Source organism: Pseudorca crassidens, chromosome 19, assembly GCF_039906515.1.
Source record: "Pseudorca crassidens isolate mPseCra1 chromosome 19, mPseCra1.hap1, whole genome shotgun sequence".
Classification (NCBI taxonomy): Eukaryota; Metazoa; Chordata; class Mammalia; order Artiodactyla; family Delphinidae; genus Pseudorca; species Pseudorca crassidens.
Genome location: NC_090314.1, coordinates 62,358,250 through 62,379,592, shown reverse-complemented (window position 1 = coordinate 62,379,592; position 21,343 = coordinate 62,358,250). Strand labels below are relative to the sequence as shown.

Genomic DNA, 21,343 nt, shown 5'->3' with positions numbered 1-21,343 from the left:
TTGTCTGGGAGTCAGGGAGGCCGAGAGGCCTCTAGAGGCTGGAAGGACCGTACCGGGAGGAGGGAGACAGTTTCAGAGATGGCTTTCGGCACCCTGCCCTGGGGAACTGAGGTGGATACGAGCCTAAGTCAGCACAATTTGTGGGGACACAATTCGGTCCACAGCAGCTTCACTAGATTTGTGAAGGGTTATATTATTTTTCCCATTGACGCCCAGGAAGGGGTCTTACCCCTGAGAGCTGCCTGTCCGGCACCCAACAACTCACCAGGAGAAAAGACTACCCTCAAGCCTTTGCTCACTAGAAGAGGACTAAGGTGTGCAGACCACCTCCACTTCGATGGCCATGGTGGCTGCACCTCCCCAGGTGGCCTTGGATCTCCTGGGGCCAATCGAATGTCGCAGAAGTGACCTTCATCAGGTTTTAGCCAGGACCTCAAGAGGCTACGCACACTTCCGCTCTCCCTCGGTACCCTGCTGCTACCACGTGAACAAGACCGATTGGCTGGACTGGGGAATGAGAGGCCACGTGGAGCCGTGATCATCATCTCAGCCCGGGTCCTAGACACGGGACTCCATAGGAGGAAGTACATCCCAGAGGTAGACCACGGATGCCTGAGGGAGCCCAGCAGAGTCCAGAAGAACTGCTTGACTGAGCCCAGCCCAAATCGCTCACCTGCAGAATCATGAGTTAAGTAAATGGTTCTTGTTTTAAGTCACTAAGTATTGGAGTGATTTGTTAGGAAACAAAAGCAGAGAGTACACAGGACCTAAAAGTTGCTCTTTTATGCTCGAGTGGCCAGAAGCATTGGCAAAGTCATGGTGGGGGCCTGGTTATCAGAGAGAATGAGTGATAACAGCTGGGGCTGGGAGACGAGGGGGGCACGAGGCTTGGGTTGCAGGCACATCGATGTTAGGAAAAAAGGAAAGGAATCTACTCTATTTCTGTATCTGCCAAATCAGGGGTTTTCAAATTTTTTCTAGAAGTGGGACTTTCTTTTCAAAAGAAATCTTACACAGAATCCCCAATGGATAAAATAGGTCAAACTTATAACTTTTGGGTATAAATTGAATTTATATGGTCAAATATGTAAAATTATTTTTAAAAGCTAGTAAGAACAAGAGGGATAATAGGATTATGGACTCAAGCACTCAAAATCGGGGGGGAATGGAGGACAGAATAGTCTTATTTCAGTACCCACTTAATTTCTGCATGTTATTTTGGGAGCAGAGTGTAAAAAAATACTGATAAACACACAGAAGTCATTGGGACAGGAGACAGTTTTTTAACAGCTCTCCTTGCAATGTCAGGACACTCCTCAATGAAACAAAGATGGGAGGAAAGTCATCTGTCCACATAAATTACCCGTGGCTGGCTCAGGGTGCTACAGTGTGCAGAACACAATCAGGTGTGCATTTTCTCGTATTACGTCAAGATTGCCTTAAAGTATATACTTTCAAAATGCAAATTCAATCAATCATTTGCAGAACCTGTGAAGCACCTCCAGGAACCCTGGAAGTTCATGAGACACACTGGGAAAATGCTTGTCCCATATGTTCACTCAGAAGAAATCCTGGTTGAAGATGTGCAGAGCTTGGAAAACAGCTGTCAGAGCCTTTGGGAACCACAGACTCACCCTCTTCATGTCAAAAGGAGGAACATAGGCCTGGAGAAGGTAAGTGTTTCTCTTGGGATTAACACTCAGGCATCTTGGTTCTCAGTTGAGTTTTGGGAGAAAGAGACATAGCCCATTAATGGGTCCACAGGAATTCCTTCTTTAGGCTCCCATGAAGAGAGCACGGCTGATTTAAGAGAAAGCCCAAATAAATAAAGATTCCTATCTTCTTGCGGTAATTTTCACGGTCGGTGTAAAAGTTCTGCACATTAGGAATCTGTTACGAATGAATTTATTTTAAAAATGCAGCAAGCACAAGTTGAGAAACTTTCTAGCATCACTCTGGTCACATAAGTTCTTCTGGGCCACTTGAGGTCTGGGCACCCAGCCAGGTTTGGGGGAACTGCTCTTCCCACACTGAGCCACGTGGCTTGAATGGAGAGCTCAGTGGAGACTTTCCAATGACTCCACCTCCCCAGCGTGATTGGTTGAAGCCTGGGCATGCTCCTCAGAACTGGACCAATCATAACCCTCTAGAGCCTAGTCGTATCCCCAGGCCTGGCCAATCAGTGGCTTTGCCCAGGGTCTTTCTTTTCGGAAATTTTAGAAGCCCTTTTCTCTCTCTGGTCCCAGGGTTTTGGGGGCTTGAAACCGCAAGAGGGGATTACAACAAGAGGAAGAACTAAGCGTAGGGAGAGTAGAGACAGCTGACGTCACGGAATTTTGGTTACTTGATTCTCTACATTTCCTTTAAGTGCTTGCGTCGGTGGGAGTTGGGTTTCTGTCATTTGACATCAAAGTACTCTGATGAGTGTAGGCAACACTTTGCAAATACAATGTATTGTTTCCTAAGAAAATAAACATATGCACAGAAAGCAAAGTACGCATAAAACTTAAGGGAAATAGAGACCTCATCACTTGAACTCAGTAGGATCCGATGACCCCGGTTAAAAAACACACACACACACACAAAAAAACCCCCTGCAACGAAAGGGTGGTTAATCAGGGCTTGACTTGACGATGGAGTTGTGGCTGGTCAGTCTGACTTCCCCCAGCATCTCTGAGCGCCCAAGAGGAGCACAGAAGAGGCATAAATAAGCAGCCGCTGGTTGTGCAGAAATCTTTAACTCAGAGTGAAAAATCATGAGCTGGGCTGTGAGTGCAGATAAACACACTTTCCCTACAGGATTTGTCACTCATCAGCCACTGAAGAAAATGAACCAGAGAAATAGAAAAGCCCACTGAAACTGACGAAACCGGGATGACTGCATTGGCCAGAAGAGACAATCTGTCCCTCCATACAGGCTCCATTTTTTTTTTTTTTTTTTTTGCGGTACGCGGGCCTCTCACTGCTGTGGCCTCTCCCGCTGCGGAGCACAGGCTCCGGACGCGCAGGCTCAGCGGCCATGGCTCACGGGCCCAGCCGCTCCGCGGCATGTGGGATCCTCCCGGAGCGGGGCATGAACCCGTGTCCCCTGCATCGGCAGGCGGCCTCTCAACCACTGCACCACCAGGGGAGCCCCAGGCTCCGTTTTGGTGAGCATCACGAAAAGTACTTACCCACGAACTACAAAGCTTGACCCAGGTACAGACAGCTGAAGGCAAGTTTGTTCTCTGAGAGCTGAACTTGACTTCCCAGGGCTGAACAGCTCTGGTCTTCTTCTGCCAGCAGTGCTCTTTTCTAACCCATCCACCTCTCCCACGCTGTCTAAATTCCCATCTCCCCCCAGGCCATCTTGTCTTTTATGGTCCAGTGCCTCAATTCATCTGACCCTGTGCCAACGACTCCTCAAGTTTCTCTCTACTCTCCACATTTTGCTGAATTTTATTACAGGTTCCTGGCTTCTTGGGAACCATAGTCCTGCGCTATTTTCTATCCCCTGTGACTTCCCAAATTTACCTGGTTGGTTACTAGAGAATCTGATAAAAATAGGCCCTTTTCTGGTTCTTACTGTGCCTCTCGCTCCAGCCCGATGATGCTGGCGGTCTCCAGTTCTTGGCTTCCAAGGTCAGCCTCCAGGGGTCGACAGTATTGGATGTTGGCATCTCCAAGGCACTCAAGCTCAGTTCTGTCTTGATTTCACGTTTCAACCACAGGACATCCTGCCAAGTGGCAGGCCATAAAAAGAACTAGGCCTTTTCTTTTTCCGCACTACGGTTTTCCTTAGGCGTATGTGCGTGTGCCTGCCTGTAGCGACAGGCGCGCAGACGCCCTTACCCCTAGGGACTTCTGCTCCACTAAGGCTGCAGCTGTGTAGAGTCCTCGCTCGGCTTTTAGCCACGCGAAGGCCGACTTCAGCAGGATCCCCGGGCTCTCGTCACCCTCCAGTTTAATGAATAATCCCAAGGAAAACACAGGTCAGCACCTCCCAGGGGGCGAGTGGGGACTGCTCCGGCTAAGTCAGCGTCTCTCTGTGGTTCCCACTTTTCTTGAATGAGTGACTTTCTGGCGGCTCCTCCTCAGAAAGTTCAGGGAGCTGAGGCAATTCTCTCTTCTTGGCAAACGGCACCTTTTCAACTTTCCTTCAGGGCTTTTTTTTTTTTTTGGAAATTGATCTTATTTACGCTACTGCGGTAGGGAGAGCACCCCAGATCCAAATTCCAGGATGTCTCAGCAGGCTGGCTTTGCCTTTGCCTTTTATAGGGAGGAAGAGCCAGGTTATGGGTGGGATAATTTTACGGTTAAGATTGTTTTTGTTCGAGGCTTCTTCTCTCCCATAGGGGCGCAGGCCATTGACTAAGGGCCCCCAAATCCTGAGGTCGTCTGTCCCCCATTATCTGTCCCACAGATATTTACTCTGGCTCTCCCCTACGGGGAACCATGAAACAGATGTATTCGTGCAACCATGTGCAAGCTGGGGGCTTTTCATGCCTGGAGCAAGTGGTCATTCATGCTCGCATGACAGCTGCCATGACGCTGCACGGTCATAACAATTAACCTGATGGTATAGGGAGAGGATGGGTCTAGTCAGGGAGGGACCAGAGTGGGTGGAAGTAGTCGGAAAAGCCTTTCCAGGAGCGGAAAAGCGAGCACCCGTGGACGTCCGAGGATGCAGAGGGCGAGAGCTGCTGGTCAGAGAGCATGGATTCTAGAGCCAGACCCTCTGGGTGCAAAGGCTGCCTGAGGTTTGCTAGCTGCCTGACTTAAGAAGACAAGTTATGACCACCTTCCCATCCCCAGTTTCGTCCATAAAATGAAGTAAACACAGTGCTGAACTAGTTTTCCAACCTTGTGGCTTTAACCAATACCCACTGATTAGCTCCCCGAGCGATAGGTCAGAATCGAGCTCAGCGCGACGGAGTTCCCTGCACAGGCTGTACAAGGGTGAAGTTAAGTCATCAGCTAGGTAGAGTTCTTGCCTGGAGATTCTGGGGAAGGATCTGCTTCCGTGCTCACTCTTGCTGTTGGCAGCATTCATTTCTTGTGGCCGTAGGGCTGAGGTCCCTGTTTCCTGGCTGGCTGTCGACTGGGGCCCATCTTAGACCCTGAGGGTCACTCATCTCTCCTGCCACATGGCCCCTCCTTCTCCGAGTCAGCAATGGGACATCCAACCCTTGTCATATGCGGAGTCTCTGACCTCCTCTTCTTTGACCAGCCAGAGAAAACTCTGCTTTTAAAGGGCTCATGTGATTAGGTCCGGCATACCTGGGTCATCTCCCTATCCCAAGGTCAACCGGTCTGGGACTTCAGTTACATCTGTAAATTCCCTTTACTGCAGTACCTAGATGAGCACTGGATTGGATAATGAGGTGTGTGTACACCCAGGGCCTGGCCTCTAGGGAGCGCATCTTGGAATCCTGCACCTACTTCTCAGGAAATTGTGAGGCCTGAGCTAGCAAGTGTGCGTCAAGCACCTGGCACCTACCAAGCATGTCTCAGGTAGGAGGATTTGCATGCAAAGAACTACCAAGTGGAGTTCCCAGAGGGACGAGAATTTGGTTGGGGTAAAAGGGGGCTGTCAGCGGTTGGGACCAATGGAACAGCTGGTGAGCATCTTCCAGTTCTTGGCCGACGGGCTTCCTTCTGATGCAGCTGGAGACCGGAAGTGCCGTCCTCCTTGGATGAATGCTGGTACCCTCCCTGGTTTAGGTCTTTGCTGAGCTGACTGCAATGAGAACTGAGCTTTGAAATGAGGGAGCAGGAACCTGGAAACGGCCTCTGGACGAGCTCTCTCTGAAACCATCTGCGTGGAGCTTTTGGCTCTGAGAAGAGTGGAGAGGTTTCCTCCAGCTACAAATCCAGGGATTCAGAAACCACTAAAATCACAGCTTTTCCCAACCGGCCAAGCAAGGCTCTAATTGGGAGAAAAGAGAAATGGAAGTCCAGATCCCCACTCCTTCTGCTAGCCACACACAGGTGGTGGCTGAGGCCCCTCTTCAAATCCCAGAAGGCTCGTTTCCTTTCTCAGCCTGGCATCACTGGCGGAAGAATCGAACAAGGGGTCCAGGTCCTGCTGACTCTGGGTGAATGACAAATGGCCGACCCCCCTGAGTGAGACCCCGGGCTTTTATCTGCTCTGTGAGCTGAACTGCCTGTTCTCAATAACTCTGCGCTCCAAACGATCTCGGGCCAGCATGAGATAAGGTGGAAAGAGATAAAAAGGAGGGGATGAGAACAAAGAGATTTTATTTTCTATTCCCCGGATGCCACGGTGGGAAGAAGCTTTTTCTCCAGCAATTCCTAGACCAGACCACGCTCATGCCCAGCTGAATGCTTGCCCGTCTCTCTGGCATCACCCCCCCCCCCCCCCCCGCCGCCGGCCCTGCCACCTGCTGCCGCTCTCCTACAACTGCTTCGGCTTCTGGATCTTCTCATAGCTTCTCCGGGAAAAACCGGAGCCAATTTACTTCCCTCAAACAGCTGTCATTCTTGCAAAGCTGTCTCTTTGCTGTGATTTTCAAAGGGAGACTCAGGGCCAGGCTTTCTTCAGCGAAGGCAAGCAGTGGAGGTGTGAAGGCGGAAGACAGGGGCATCCGATGGAGGGAAAGACACAGGTACACACACGTGTTTGAGAAATGCTGACTCGGTAAGTGCAGGAAAATATAACCTTCTTGATCCCTGAGGATGAGGTCGAGAAAGAAAAGCAGAGAGTGGCAAACTTGCATCTGTGCTGTAGCTGCCGGAGTTCTTACACCAGGCAGGCATGACCCTGTCTGACCTTGACTGTCAGACCAGAGGGTTACAGAGGAACCGACCAAAGATATGAGGGCAAACGGCCAAGCCAAGCTGACCGGCTCTGACATGTCAAAGGACAGATGCTGTCTGGCTCGGGCAGCTGCTGGGCGGGGAAGGAACCCAGAGCTCAGCCTCTAAGATGTAAGGGCAGCAACAGCATGAACCTGGGCTCCAGGTGAGCGCTGCCCTCCACCACCGCTTTGAAAGGAAAAGGCTTCATCTGGCTTGTTGGTTTAAGGTCTGAAATAGTGACGACCCCACTTCCCGGGCTCCCTGTGTGCTCTCTTCTCTAGTCAAGAGAGGTGCCGAACGTGCTGGACCGCTCGCTGATCAGCGGCCGATGGCGCGACAGAGACATTTTCCCCGACTGCATCTTTAACTTGGATTGCTGCCGCACTTAGTTACATCGCGAGGGGGAAAAGAGAGGAAGGGAGGGAAGAGCAGCTCGTTGAGGAGGTCTGCACAAAGCTTCGTGACAGCACGAGGATAGCACACCCTACCCAGCGTGTCAACCACATGTTGACACCCCGTGAACAAATACCGATCGAGAACCTGAAACGTTCAAAACAGTGTATCAGCTCCATCTGCCACTGAAATCAAACAGAGACGTGCTGCGGAGGAAAAGGCGGGCCGTGTCCTAACTCCTATCGGTGACGAGCTCAAGTTATAGAAAGATACGTTCTGACTTCATACCAGTACTTATTAGTGTGGTGGTTTAAAATAAAAAAATCATTCACTCAGACTAATGGGCTCCTCTGGGCCACTGGGGAGGAAATGCTGATTTGGCTAGTTTATTACCTGCGCCTCTCCCAGTGAGGCAGATTGGTTTACTGCTACAATTATTCTGGATAGCAGTTAATGATGCTAAGTAATCACTGGTAGGGTGGCATCCACATATGTCTAGAAAGGCCTGGCTTTTCAATACTGGCTGGGTTGTGGCTGCAAACAAGGGGGGCTTGTCTGTGCAAGAGGGAAACAATTGGCAAGGTCACTCCCTGTTGTTTTTTTTTTCCTTTTTTTTCCTTTCCTTTGTTCGTTCTGATTGTCTGCACCGAAATCTGGAGCGTTGGTTGGCCCTGCACATCGCAGCAGGTACTTTTTATGTGTCCTCACATGGTCAGGGCGCTGTCTCACTTAAGGTAATGAGTGACTATCTCTCACAATAGAACTTTGAGTGCAATTCCAACGCACCCTGGCTAATGAGTCTTCCACATTCCATTTTTAGCCCTGGTATATACACGTATTAAAATCCTTGCCTTGACATTTACAATGCAGTTTGGGTGAAGGTTCTCTGCCTCTGGGGTCCGGTTTCAACACTTGTAAGTGCAGCTCCCCTCCTGTTATAGCCCACAAACCTCACTTGAGATCTCAAGTATTAAAAGGTAGTGATGAGTAGGTATCACAACTGTCACGTTCAACCAACCACACGAAACTACTCTGTTAGCGCCGAATACAGCAAGGTCACCAGTCCCCATCAAACCTCCGTTAAATGCCCAAGATCACTCCTGGTCAGTAAATGTGTTTTTCTGACATATAATGGCACAGAAATCAAGCTCAAAACTCTGTAGGACAGATGGGTGAGAAAGACTTTCGCTTTTCTTCCAAAATATTCCCTTCAACTCTCCGTAAGGACAAAAGTAACGTTAAGGCCACAGAAATGTGAGTTATGTGACTATTGATCGACATTGACAAAAGCAAGCAACTTCTCCCACGGTCCCTCCTCAAATCCTCAATGGATGTGGAGATAATTTTCCAAGGGCAAAACTTCTAGCTCACTGATCTGCACGTTATTGATGAAATAAAGGTAATATCGAAAATGACAGTGCCTGAGAAGCAATCTCAAACTGTCTTTTTATTGCGTCCAATCAGCAAGAGAATCGAGAACCACTTTCTTTTTAATACAAAATCATCAGCCAGTTGCAACTGAAACGCACCACAGTGACTTCAGCCAGTAACTCTCAATTTTTTTTCTTTTTGCTTTCTGAAGGCCCCCTCCACCCCTGGTCAGTCTCAGCACTACAGAGTAACGAGCAGTAAAACTGGACTAGCGCTGACCTTCCATAGACGTTTATGTCTACCCATCCTCCAGAGGGGCTATAAAGCCAGCAAAGACATCTCATCTGGAAATCTCTTGTATTAAGAAAAGTGATGGGCGCGGTCCGAAAGTGGACTGAGTGATCTGTAGACCAGTGTGTACTTCAAAACAGAGTCCTAACTCCTGTGAAGGCCTTCTGTCATCAGCTGGGGACCTCAGAACTGACCATTCCAGCTTCTCCAAAGGACCCTCCCACCCTATCCTTTCACACACACACAAAATCCTTCTTAATATTAGCCTACATATGTTTGGCTTTTTTTTCCCTCTATATTTTGCCTTGGATTTAAACAAAATTCCCAGGTAGATTTTTATCTTCCCCGTGCCCAAATCCCCACTATAATAAAACCGCCTGCAGGTCGTAACTCTCACGGGACAAGCCACTTTGTAAATTGCACAGCGTGGCGACCATTTCAGGAAACTGACCACTGACTTTCTGCCCGGCTGACCTCTCGTGATCTCTGACCCCGGGCAGAGGAATAAGCAAAGGGGAAGAGCCGGGTGGCGGGTGTAGCCTCGCTTTGTGGAAGGCGCCCAGGTCTAGAGGTAGGTGCCGGGTTCGAAGCAGCTCTCTCTCGAGTTGCTCTGCTGGGGAACCTCATTCTGGAAAACCGAAGTCCGGCAGCGGCTTTCCACATCAGGGCCAGGAGAAAGAGGGGGGAGATGGCCCGGGGAACAGAAGGGGCTCAGGATGGACCCCCAGGGGCTCGCGGGGAGAGGAGCTGGGAGCACCTCCTGCTGGCGCTGCTGCCCAGAAGCTCTTCCTCGCGCGGAGATCGGCTCGGGGGCCGGGCGCCGGGGCGCGGGGTCTCACCTGTTCCAGCGGGCCACCTTCCTCCGGTAATAGCGCAGCGCCTCGGGGCCGGCCAGGAGCGAGTCCTCGGGCCGCAGCAGCGGCGGCTTCTCCGGCTCGTTGTACAGCGGGTGCGCGAAGAGGGCCCGCAGCTTGGAGCCGGGGCCGCCGCCGTCCGGCTCGGCCGGGGGAACGTGGCGCGCGGCCGGCCGAGGGGCCGAGGTGGCGGCGCGGTGGGCGCACGGGCAGCCGGGCGGGCGCTCCAGGGGCCGCAGCCGGCGCCGTACCCGGGGCCCGAGGTGGAAGTAGAGGTCGGCGGCCAGCAGCACGCCCAGCAGCAGCAGGGTCCGCAGGCGGTCCCGGCGCAGCCCCGGCATGGCCCCGCCGCGGGGTGGTGGTGTTGGGGCGAGCCGCCGGAGCCCCGGGACGGGGCGCTGCCCGCGCGGAGAGCCCCCTCCGAGGGCGGTGGCCCTTGAACTTGGGGCCGGGGCGCCGAACGCGCGGGGGCTGGCGGCGTGGAAGGGCGTCCCCTCTCTGCGCGGAGCGGTCCCCGAGAGCCGCTGTCTCCCGGGCCCCTGTTTCTCGCACCTTCTCTGCCCCGCGCCCGGCAGCCCGGGAGTTCGCGGCAGGTGGAGGCTCGGGGCGCGGGGACGGGCGGCGCTCGCCTCTCGGAGGAGGGGGAGGGCGGCTGCGGAGCCAGCGGCGTCTCTCCGGAGGATGCGGCCGCTCGGGCTCCTCCTGCGGGCGGCGGGGACGCCCGTGCCCCCGGCTCCGCGGGCCGAGCTGGTGTGCGCGCCCGGCCCCCGGAGGAGGGTGACGCCGGGTCGCCCCCGCCCACTCCCGCTGGCACCTGCCTCCGGCGCCGCCCGCCAGCCAACTCCGAGCCCTCTTCCGGCCCTGCCGGTCCACCTGGTCACCCGCCCCGCCGCGCGCGCGCCTTCCGCCCTCGCCCGGGACCCCCGCTTGCCCTGCCCGGGGCTCAGGCCGGGCGCTTGGTGCGGGGAAGGTGGGGCTCCCGCGGTGTGCGCGCGAGACCTTCGATTTTCATGTTGATTTCCTAGAAAACAAGACAGCTCCCGGAAAGCCTTTCTCCTCTAAGATTTGCCAGGTGTGTGTGTGTGTGTGTGTGTGTGTGTGTGCGCGCGCGCGTGTGGTCTTTTCTCTCTTTGCATCTTCCCGCAGAGCACCCACTTGATCCATAAGGACTGCGTGTCGTGTGCATGTGCTTGGCACGTACTGGGCGCTCGGGAAACAGCCGCTTAGCCAAGGAAAAAGTTTGACCTTTAAAAAAAAAGGCATCGGTTCCACCTAGCATCTTGGCGACTTCCTGTTTGGAGGGAGTTTGGTGCCAACTGCGCCTGCACTGTACCGAGAGGAAATCTGTCTTGCAGCGAAGGAGGGGGGCGCCCACCTCCGCCCGCATGACCCCACTCCGAACTTTTGCGGTGAGCTGGGTGTGAAGGCGGGTCCGCCCACATGATTCAGGCTTTCTCCCGATATCCTGTGAGGTCACTTCTACTTCCCCACTCCATTTTCCCGTTGAGGAAGAGGGAGAGGCAGTTGCCTGGCCCTGAACTCCGGGCTCCTCTGTTTAATGACCTGGTGGGATGGCGAAGTGCTCACCGAAACCCCCCCCCCCCCTCCGCCTGCTGGGTGTGGAGCGAAAGGCATCTTCGCCTGAGCGAGCTGCCCGCCCAGGCAGCAGCGGTTCCCTCCCGCGTCTGGGGACCCCGGTCTTTAACCCCGTCCTTTCCTGCTGGAGTCAAGAACCCTCAGACACACTTGGACTTGTGGGTTCAGACCAGAGTTCTTGCTCCTGTGGTTCGGCGGGAGACCCTTGTGGCCTTTGCCATCCCCATCATTTGTAAGGGAACATGGTAATAGAACCTACCCGACCGGGTTATTGTGTGGCGAGAGCCACTTGAAGCCTAGAACTTGCTTTGAACAGCACGTGGTACGTGTGAAAGATGTGTTTGCCAGAAATATGATTACTTCTTGGTTCCTGTTGTACACTGGGACAGGTTCGAGATGGTGAGTGGGACAAAAATAGAAAAGTACTGAAAAGGAAGATGCCAAAAAGGGACGACTGTCAGCAACACAACGTAGTGGCCTAAAATGCCTAGTCCAAGTGAGCAGTGCCGAGGTGATACTATTGCCAGCTGCTCCTCTCAGCTGGGTACGCTGGCAGGATTTTTAGGGGGTTTTTTTTGAACCACCTTCTTCTTTTTCTCTGCAGTTCATTTCGAACTGGTCTCCAGTTTCTAAGAAACTTTGCAGCTCCGGATGTGTCTAATTAGGCATCCATGCTAGAGGGTGAAGAAGTTAGGCGTGGGGCAGTGTTGCATCTGTAATAACTAGGCTGCGTTTCTGGGCTGGCAGAGGACGTGGCCACGAAGCCATCACACGTCTTATGACTTCACTTCTTGCGCACGCACGGGGTCCTGCTCGCTCAGTAGAGTCTTTTGTATGAGCTCGATTCAGGAAACAGTATTCCTGACTCAAGTAGGGACCATCGCAGCGTGTTTTCCCAGCCCTACAAAGGTCAAGGGCAAAAGGGCGTGTGGAAGTCAGATATGAAGTGTGAATAAGGTTGGGGTGGGAGAGTGGAAACCCTACAGGCAGAGTTGACCAGGCAGAGGTCACTGTCCTCAGGGTTTGTCTAAATCTCTCCTTCTTTCTCCCAGAAATGAGCCTTTCCCTTGGGCTCCTGCTCCGACTCTCCACATTTTGGGCCCTGGCTTCCTCCCCAGCCTCATCTGTGTCCCTCATGTTGAGTTTAGTGGTTTATTTGCTTTATGGTTTGAATTTTGTACCCCCCCATTTATATGTTTAAATCCTAACTCTTAATGCCTCAGAAAGTGACCTTACTTGGAAGTAGGGCCGATGCAGTTGCTATAAGTTAAGAGGAGGTCACACTGGAGTAGAGTGTATGACTGGTGTCCTTATAAAAAGGGGGACTTTGGACACAGAGGCGTAAGCACATAAGGAGAATTCCACGTGAGGATGAAGTTAGAGATCAGGGTGCTGCTTCCACAAGCCAGGGAAGGCCAAGGACGGCTAGCAAACCACCAGCAGTTAGGGAAGGGGCATGGAGCAGATCTGCTTTCCTAGCCCTCAGGGGAGACCAGCCCTGCCAGTTCCCTGATCTGAGACTCTGGCCTCCAGAACTGTGAGACAGTATACTTCTGTTGTCTCAGCCACCCAGCTTGTGGCCCTTAGTTACAGCAGCCCTTGCAGTCGAATCCAGTGCACATCTGCCTTCCTCGCTGGAGCCTGACCTCCTAAAGTGTACACGGAGGCTGGTACCTAAGGACTGGGGGCTCTGAGGACAGGGTTTATCACTTGGGAAATGCTTGAGAAGTTTTTGCAGAAGGAATGAAGGGAAATCATTGGAGGCAGGGATCTCAGGCTATACCTCTGCAGCTATAGCCTCTCACACAGAGCCTGGTATCCCGGAGGCGCTGAACTATTGGTTACAATAAAATAACAACTTGGGACCCTGTAGGAGATGAAGAAGAAATACAAGACATGGTTCCTCCCTTGAAGCATCTCTTATGGTTATTAGAGAAACCAGATCTGTCTGTATCCAGGAGACAATGAAGACAGAGGTCCCTGAGCAGGCTAGGGAATCTGAGCCATGGCAGAAATGAGGAGGAGGAAACGCAAAGGGCACTTGTGTTTCCTTTCAGTCTGGCTAAATATCAAGCCCTCTATTTCCAGGAATTAAATCATGAAAACAATAGTCAACACTTAAACACAAGAGCTCTTCAATCTGTGACGGTTGCACTGATTTCTGTTGTACACATGTTCATATGTTACTTAAAACACGACTAGTTGTTTCTTGTTTGTGTGGTTGGTTTTCTACACTAGGCGCTAACTCCACGAGCACGGGGCCGACGTGTTCCCCCTCCTTTTCCTGCTTTCATAGGAACTCTTACATCGAAGGCATGGAGCTGAAATTAGCAAACACCTGTGGAATAAATGATACCTGTATATGTGGGTCCGTGTGTGCTCAGGTATCCGGGACGTGGTTTGAAAAAGAGTATTTAAAAAATCTGGACTTTTGGGACTTCCCCGGCGGTCCAGTGGGTAAGACTCCACGCTTCCACTGCAGGGGGCACAGGTTGGATCCCTGGTCGGAGAACTAAGATCCTGTATGCCATGCAGCGCGTCCAAAATAAAAATAAAATTTAAAAAATCAGGACTTTTAAGATCTGACCCCAGAATATGTTAAATATTATATTTAGTTAGAATATCTAAACCTTAGGAATCCTGATGGACCTATTGAAAGAGCAATAGGTAAGAGACATAGAATGAAATAACTATGCTAACTGCAGACATCTGTGTCCCTAAGAGATTTTGTTACTGTATAGATGTGTATGAGGAAAACGTTACCTTTACCTGCTGTCTCAGCAACCAGTGAGAGAGGAGAGAAGCAATTAGACTACTGTCAATGGCAGATCCAGAACGGAGCGGGATTCAGAAAACTGATACTGATCTGGTGTTGGACTCACTCTTCTCTTATTCTGAGCTAGAAAGTCCAGAGTTTTCTGTTCATGACCAAAAAAAAAGTGCAGCCTGTGGATTTGAATTACCTGGGGTGTTTGTAAAAAGGTAAATCCCAGGGTCATTCCCTAGATCTAGTGAATCGGGGCCTTTGGAAGTGGGACCAGGAATGTGCAGTTTCAATAAGCTGATTCTTACCAGCTCCTACGGTTCTGCACACACTGAGGTCCAATTCTGATACACGCTGAAGTTTGGGAATCATTGGTTGAGAGGATAGTGCTAATGAGAGCAGAGTTATAGATTTGATTCCAAACGGTCCAGCTGGGCTGCATTGCCCAGGGCTGGCATTCTGACTTGTGTCATAAAGTTGAGAGAGAGAGAGAGAGAGTAGGGGTATAAGTTAGTTTGGTCCAGCGCAATCCATCCCCACTACTAGGGAACAAATAAACAAGCAGCCCCAGTGCCTGCTCTTTACAGGTGTGATCTTGCTCTAAAAAGTCACGGCTTTGCTGCATTACCTTCCCTGGGCCTCGGTTTCCCCATCTGAAACACGAAGCACAGATATGAGTCGTCTCTGAGGTCCTTCTCAGTTCTAAAAAATGATAATTGTACAGTTTTTTCTTGTACTAGCATGCAATAATCCAGCTCTTTTCGCACAACTTTATTTCCAGTGTAAAGTAAATAATTGAGGCAACGTAAGAGCACTGAGCTGGGAGTCAGGAAGCAGGAACCTCGATCCTGGCTCAGGCGATAAGCAGCTCGGTGACACGGGGGCAAATCATCTGATGCCTCTGGGCTTCATTTTCCTCATATGTAAAATGAGCACTTTAAGTTAGACAATTTCAAAATCCCCTCTTAGAATTATTATCCTTCATGAATGATGAGGAAACACGAATAAAAAACAACTAAGAGAACTCATTGCCAGCAGGCTTGCTCTAATAGAAATGCTAAATCAGTTTTTCAGATGGAAGACAAATTCTACCAAAGGGAAACCTGGAACGTTAGGAGTGAAGGAAGAGCAACAGAAATGCGAACTATCTGGGAAAATATAATAGATTCTTTTTTTCCTCATAAATTAAAACAAATATGTATGATAGTTGAAAGCATGTCTGATGGCGTTACAACATCTACAGACTTAATGGCCACTAAGCATAAAAGGAGGAGGGTGAAGTAACCTATAAAGCCGGTAAGGGTTCTGTACTCCCCTTGAAGTGGTAATATTAAGGCTAAGTAGACTGAGAAATGTTCCATTCATAGATTGTAATCCCTGAAAAAACCTCAGTTCACCAAGAAGGCATAATAATCCTTACAGTGCATATTTTAACAAGATGTATGTTAACATGTATGTTTTTAACAACATGAAGCAAAACTAATAAAGCCAAAGGAAGAAATGGACAAATCCAACATTATAGCTCGAAACCAATTTTTTTCTTCTCTGCAAGACAAGGATACAGTAGAACTGAACAGTGCTTCAGCCAACTGGATCTAATTGACATTTACAGTATCCGCCACTCAACAGCAACATAATACATACATACATATATATATATATATATATATATATATATATTTTTTTTTTTTTTTTTGCGTTACGCGGGCCTCTCACTGTTGTGGCCTCTCCCGTTGCGGAGCACAGGCTCCGGACGCGCAGGCTCAGCGGCCATGGCTCATGGGCCCAGCCGCTCTGCGGCACGTGGGATCCTCCCGGACCGGGGCACGAACCCGTGTCCCCTGCATCGGCAGGCGGACTCTCAACCACTGTGCCACCAGGGAAGCCCCAATACATATTATTTTTAAGTGTATATGACATACGCCAAGATAGACTATACCCCGGGTTATAAAACAAACCTTAAAAAATTTAAAAGAATCAAAATCATACAAATTATGTTCTCTGATCATAATAAAATTATACTAGAAATCAACTACAGAAAGATACCTGTAAATTTCCAAGAATTTGGAAAGATAAACACAAACTTACCATTAGACCCAGTAATCCCACAGCTAGGTATTTACCCAGATGAATCGAAGACTTGTGTGTGCACAGAGACCTGTCTGTGAAGGTTTAGAGCAGCTTTATTCATAATTGCCAGAGTTCGGAAGTAATGCAAATGTCCTTCGATGGGCACAATAGATAAAGTGTTGTACATTCATACAATGGAATACTACTTAGCAATAATAAGGAACAAAGTATTGATGTGCGCTACCGCATGGCTGCATCTCAAAGGCATGGTGCTGAAAGGAAGCAGCCATTAGTATGATAGCCCAGAATTGGAAAAACTGTGGTGACAGAGAATGGACCAATGGTTACCAGGCATCGGGGCAGGGACAAAGGTGTGATTACAAAGGAGGAGCCTGTTAGAGTTGTTTTGGGTGATGGACCTGCTCTGAATCGTCATCGTGGTGGTGGTCACACCAGTGTGTACATGCCTTAAAACTCTCAGAGCTGTACCTTTTTTAAAAAGGTGAATTTTATTGGTCATAGTGTTCTCTTATCTATACATTAAAAACAAAAGAAAATAAAAAACAGAAGACGCATACATCTGTCCAAAAGAACTGTCCCTGCAGCCTGCCTTATAATAGCAAAGAAGTGCAAAAGATCTAAATGTCTGTCCACAGGAGAATAAGCAAATCAGCTGTGGTGTGGCCGTACAATGGGAAGCAGCCGTTAAAATGAAGGAACTGTATTTTCTGAACATAGATACATCTTCAAGTAGAGAAAGGATGGGAATATTTATATATGATATATAGGTGTGTGAGTGTGTGTGTCATAGTAGGATGCTATTTAATAAATTTCAAAACTGGCAAAGCAATTCTCAATATTATTTATGGATAAATATAGATTTAGTGAAATTAGAAAAACCTTTATGAGAGGGACGATTACCAGATTCAGCACAGTGGTTATATATGGGACTGAAGGGAGAGCAGTGGGATTGTGGAAGATTATACATGGGTCTTCAATAGTGTTGGTTATGATTTATTTCTCAGAAAAGGAGATCTGAAGTGCATATCACAAAACGTTTAAATCTGACAAAGTTGGGTGGTGAGTATATGGACGTTAGTCGTATTATTCTCTGTGCTTGTTTGCATACTTACAATAGTTCCTTAAAAACTTGATTTTCCTTGTGGCTCATCTCCTGGGGTATTCAATCTTCTTAAAGAGACAGTTGAGCTAAAGAGTTGGGCTTTGATATTCAGATTAAGCAGGTTGATAAAAATCCACAGTCAAGAAACTTGAACCATGTCTTTAACAAGGAGATACATGATAGAGGGCAAAGAATACGTGTGAGGACCATCTTGACTTAAATCAGCTGCATAATATTAAATTCTATTTTGAATTGGAAGAAATCCATAAACTTAAGTGTAGCTGCTTCCGAATCCTGTAACTCTTCTAAGCAGCACACTTGTGCATGTTATGTGGGTTTTATAATCCCACCGAACAACAAGAGATGCGTTTTCTCTGGTTCACTTTTTGCTACTTTGATAGCATAGCTATTTTCAGAAGGTGGGAAGTTGGGATTTTGGGGGTCTTTAGAAAGCCAGGTCTTTAAGCATTTTTCACTGTTCCTAACCATTATGCAAATTCACAGCTAGTGGGTGAGACAAACATTAGACAAATGTAACACAAACAAATATCTTGTTCTGGCTCAAAGTTCAGCCACAGAACATCAACACAGCTGAAATAAATAGAAATGAGTCCAAAAAGCTTTGAAAATTAACCTGCCTTCAGTCAGTGTCTTTCGAGGGGGGTGGAGAAGTGAAAATTACCTTGCTGCAGTTTTTGATGATTAGTGTACCTTTCTAAACATCTGGGTAATCAAAGAATCTTTCCTCCCTGAAAGGAGGATTTCAGATATTTGTAACACAATATTATCATATTTTAGCCCCATCAGACAGAGAATTATACAATTCTCAGTTGTGCTAAGTACAATTCCATCATCTTAACCCTTCATGGTTTTTGGTTTTTAAACATTTTAAAAAATTAATTAATTAATTTTTTGGCCACGCCCCGCAGCATGTGGGATCTTAGTTCCCTGACCAGGGATCCCACCCACGCCCCCTGCAGTGGAAGGGTGGAATCTTAACCACTGGACCACCAGGGAAGTCCCAGTTTTTTGTTTTTAATTGGGAAGCAAGGATGAAAGGTGTGACAGATGACTAATCATTTTGGAAGGAGGTAGATGACTGTAGCCCATCCCTGTGCAGAACTAATCATGTCCTCTTCTCTCTGGGTTAGACTAAGTCCCACGATTCAAAATCTCCAACTGTGTTCACCTCACAGTTGGGAAAAGGCACTTGGACCCTAGATTGGTCTCTGTATTCTCCTTTTGTTCTCCCCAAGAGGTATGGTGACCGTAACTCATGAACTAAACATCTGAACTTAGGGTCCAGCCCATGGTTTCACATGTGCTCTAACAACGTCCCATCCCCCGAAATACAGGAAGTAGAGCTGCTGTGACTAAGCGCACATGCTGGGCCCTCATTTCCTTTCGGTGTTCGAGATGCAGCCTTAGAGAGATGAGGGCTGGAGCCTGGGGTTACAGGTCTAGATAAGCACTTCCAAAGTCGGTTGCTCAGCTCTGCTGATGAATTTAACCACTCTGACTCGTACCAGCTAGAGAGAGGTTGCGACAGCACGTTGTTGTCATGATGGATATATGCTTAATTATAGAAGTAATCCATGACCATCTTCTCTGTGTATAGTATTGGGACAATATATAAGCTTTTAGAGTAATAAATGGACGCCCCCCTTCCCCCTCCCTCTCGTTAACCGCAGCCCCTTCCCAGGGGACAATATTATGGGCTGGATAGAACTCCTTCCAACACAGCATATACTCACATAGTCTTTCCTCCACCTTCCTAGTAATCAAGGAAGTGCAAATGAAAGCAATCGACGAGGGATACTTTCTTATCCTACTGTCATTGCTAAAAATGAATGAAAATATCCAGAATTGGTTAGAGCCTGGGGAAGGCACTGTACATGGGAGCAACCATTCTGGAGCTTAATTTGGTCACGTCAGTGCATTGAGACTGGATTATCAGCCAGGCTCAGTTAGGAGACTGAAAGCACGTTGGTTATTTGAATGAGAAAGATTTCATCAGAAGGACTGTTAGCTAGGAAAAATGATAGGGCGCCTTTCAAGGATCCAGAAGTAGCGTGTGCATCTAGGCTGAGGAGAAGTGGACAGTGAAGGAATTAAGGTTGAGGAAGATTCTCCCACCCCCTACGCAAGGCTGAGACTTAGATCTCCTTGGAGGTCACGTGTCCGCTACTGAAAAACCCAGCCACGGGCAGCGGAGAAACTGTGCACACGGCACGCCGTGTGGATCTGTAGACGTGTCCATGGAAGGTGAGGCAGGTGTCTGAGGCCGTGGCCAGAGTGGCGGTGGAAACAGCTACAGTGTGGAGCTGTGCATGTGGCTGAGCCTGGGGCTGGAGCTGGTCTGTGAGGGCGGCCTCTTTGCTGCCTAAAATAAGAAGCGCTGGGACCCAGAAGGAAGTGTCTTCCTGCCTCTGTCGCCTTGCGGTTTTTCTACGGCAGCTTCTGTCGACAAAGCCCCACATTGTGCCAGCTGGTAGAGGAGAAATGTTTACAGGGTCCAGCTCTGGTTTCACAAAGCAGGGGCAAGAAAGGTAGATTTGGAACTGAGACAAGAAATTGATAACTGGCACAGACTTTGACCTCCAAATTCCATTTTTAAAAATTTAAGGAAATCATCAAACGTGTACGTAAGTAGTTAGATAAAGAATGGTTATTGCAGTATAGAAAAAAAAATGGAAATCAGGTCAATGTTCCAAAGTTGAGAACTGCTTAGGCAAAATCTGTAAGATGAAGCTCTATGTATTTATTATCATGAACATGTGTCTATATTATTAGGTAAAAGGATGTATTAATAGCAACTTTTACATTATAACCCATTAAAAATATATTTATACCTATATTTCTGTGTATGGGTAGAAAAAGACTTTGAAAGGTTTGGTGTCTTATTCTTCAACTCCTGGGTATAATATCTGGTTCACAGCTGTTGGTTGCTATTTACTGAGCAGATGTATTGTGTTAGCTTCCTAGGGCTGCTATAACAAATGGCTGCACACCTGGCACCTTTAAACGACAGAAATTTATTCTCTTGCAATTCTGGACACCAGAAGTCTGAAAGCAAGGGCCACGCTCCCTTGTCTTCCAACTTCTGGAGGCCCCAGGTGTTACCAAAAGTGGGGCGTGGCTCCTCCCTGCACGAGAGGCTAGGTTGGTGGAAAGGAAAGTCTGCTTCATTCCCGAGGCTGGCAACTGCGGGGAGGGCAGACTCGTGTCCAAAGGCCAACTCCCTGACTGACAACCAGAGCGAGAGGTTTTAAAGGGGAGTTTCAGGGGTATATAGGCAGAAGGAGGGGGCTACATGTAGAGACAGCACAGTCAGCTTGACAGTCGTCTTGAAATGGATCCTGCGGTGTCTGACCAGCATCATCTTGATTGTTTTAAGTACAGTAAGTCTTCATTGCCAGGGTAGGTTTGTTCCCATTTCCCTGAGGCCTTGGAATTATGGCAGCTTATGTCACAGCTACAGTCTGGTCACCATGTAGTTAACTTCTTCCGCCTGGTGGGGTTTCAGTATCTCTAAGGCAGCTCACAGGACGTGGCTCAGAATATCATCTATAGCCTTTGAGAAGGAGCCAAAGGTCATTGACCCTGTTTAATGACTCAGCTGTTATTATTTTGCCCTGTTTGCTTTCCTTGGCTTCTGCATTTTCTCGCGTCTCTAATTAAACGTATTCTTTGGCTAAAGTTTTTCTACAGACAAAAGGCAGGTGGAGGACATGGGCGGGAAGGACCACAGGGCCCCGCTTGGGTCACAGGCATTCCTTGGCCCGTGGCTGCACCACTCGAGTCTCTGCTTCTGTCTTCACGTACTTTCTCCTCTCCTTATGAGAACACGAGCCATTGGATTCAGCACCTGTCGGATAATCCAGGGTGCTCTCATTTTGAGATCCTTAACGTAATTACATCTGCGAAGAACCTTTTTCCAAATCAGGTCACATTTCCAGGTCTAGTTGACATATCTTTTGGGGGAAGTGGATGAGCACATTTGACCCACGACACGTATGACCAAATATATAGCAACATGTTACAGTGGCTTCTTGGGTGGTAGGATTTAGGGATCATCTG

The 21,343-nt window shown here is 48.9% G+C and overlaps 1 protein-coding gene and 1 long non-coding RNA gene across 15 annotated transcripts in view; one reads left to right on the top strand and one right to left on the bottom strand.

Annotated features, from left to right (window-relative positions):
• The window catches only part of FAM20A (FAM20A golgi associated secretory pathway pseudokinase), a 49,991-nt gene extending 39,513 nt beyond the window's left edge, over positions 1-10,478 (bottom strand). For 3 of the 12 annotated variants that reach the window (XM_067717184.1, XM_067717189.1, XM_067717195.1), the window contains exon 1: positions 9,696-10,473. In XM_067717184.1, coding sequence (XP_067573285.1) covers positions 9,696-10,051 — 356 coding nt within the window. In that variant the 5' untranslated portion in view covers positions 10,052-10,473. Of the gene's footprint in view, positions 1-9,695 lie in introns of all 12 variants that reach the window. The other 9 variants (XM_067717191.1, XM_067717192.1, XM_067717194.1 and 6 more) reach the window with 6 other exon arrangements.
• LOC137212961 (uncharacterized) overlaps positions 8,909-21,343 on the top strand; it is a 120,891-nt gene continuing 108,456 nt past the window's right edge. For all 3 annotated transcript variants that reach the window (XR_010937730.1, XR_010937729.1, XR_010937733.1), the window contains exon 1: positions 8,909-9,427. This is a non-coding gene — a long non-coding RNA (uncharacterized lncRNA). The remainder of the gene's footprint in view (positions 9,428-21,343) is intronic.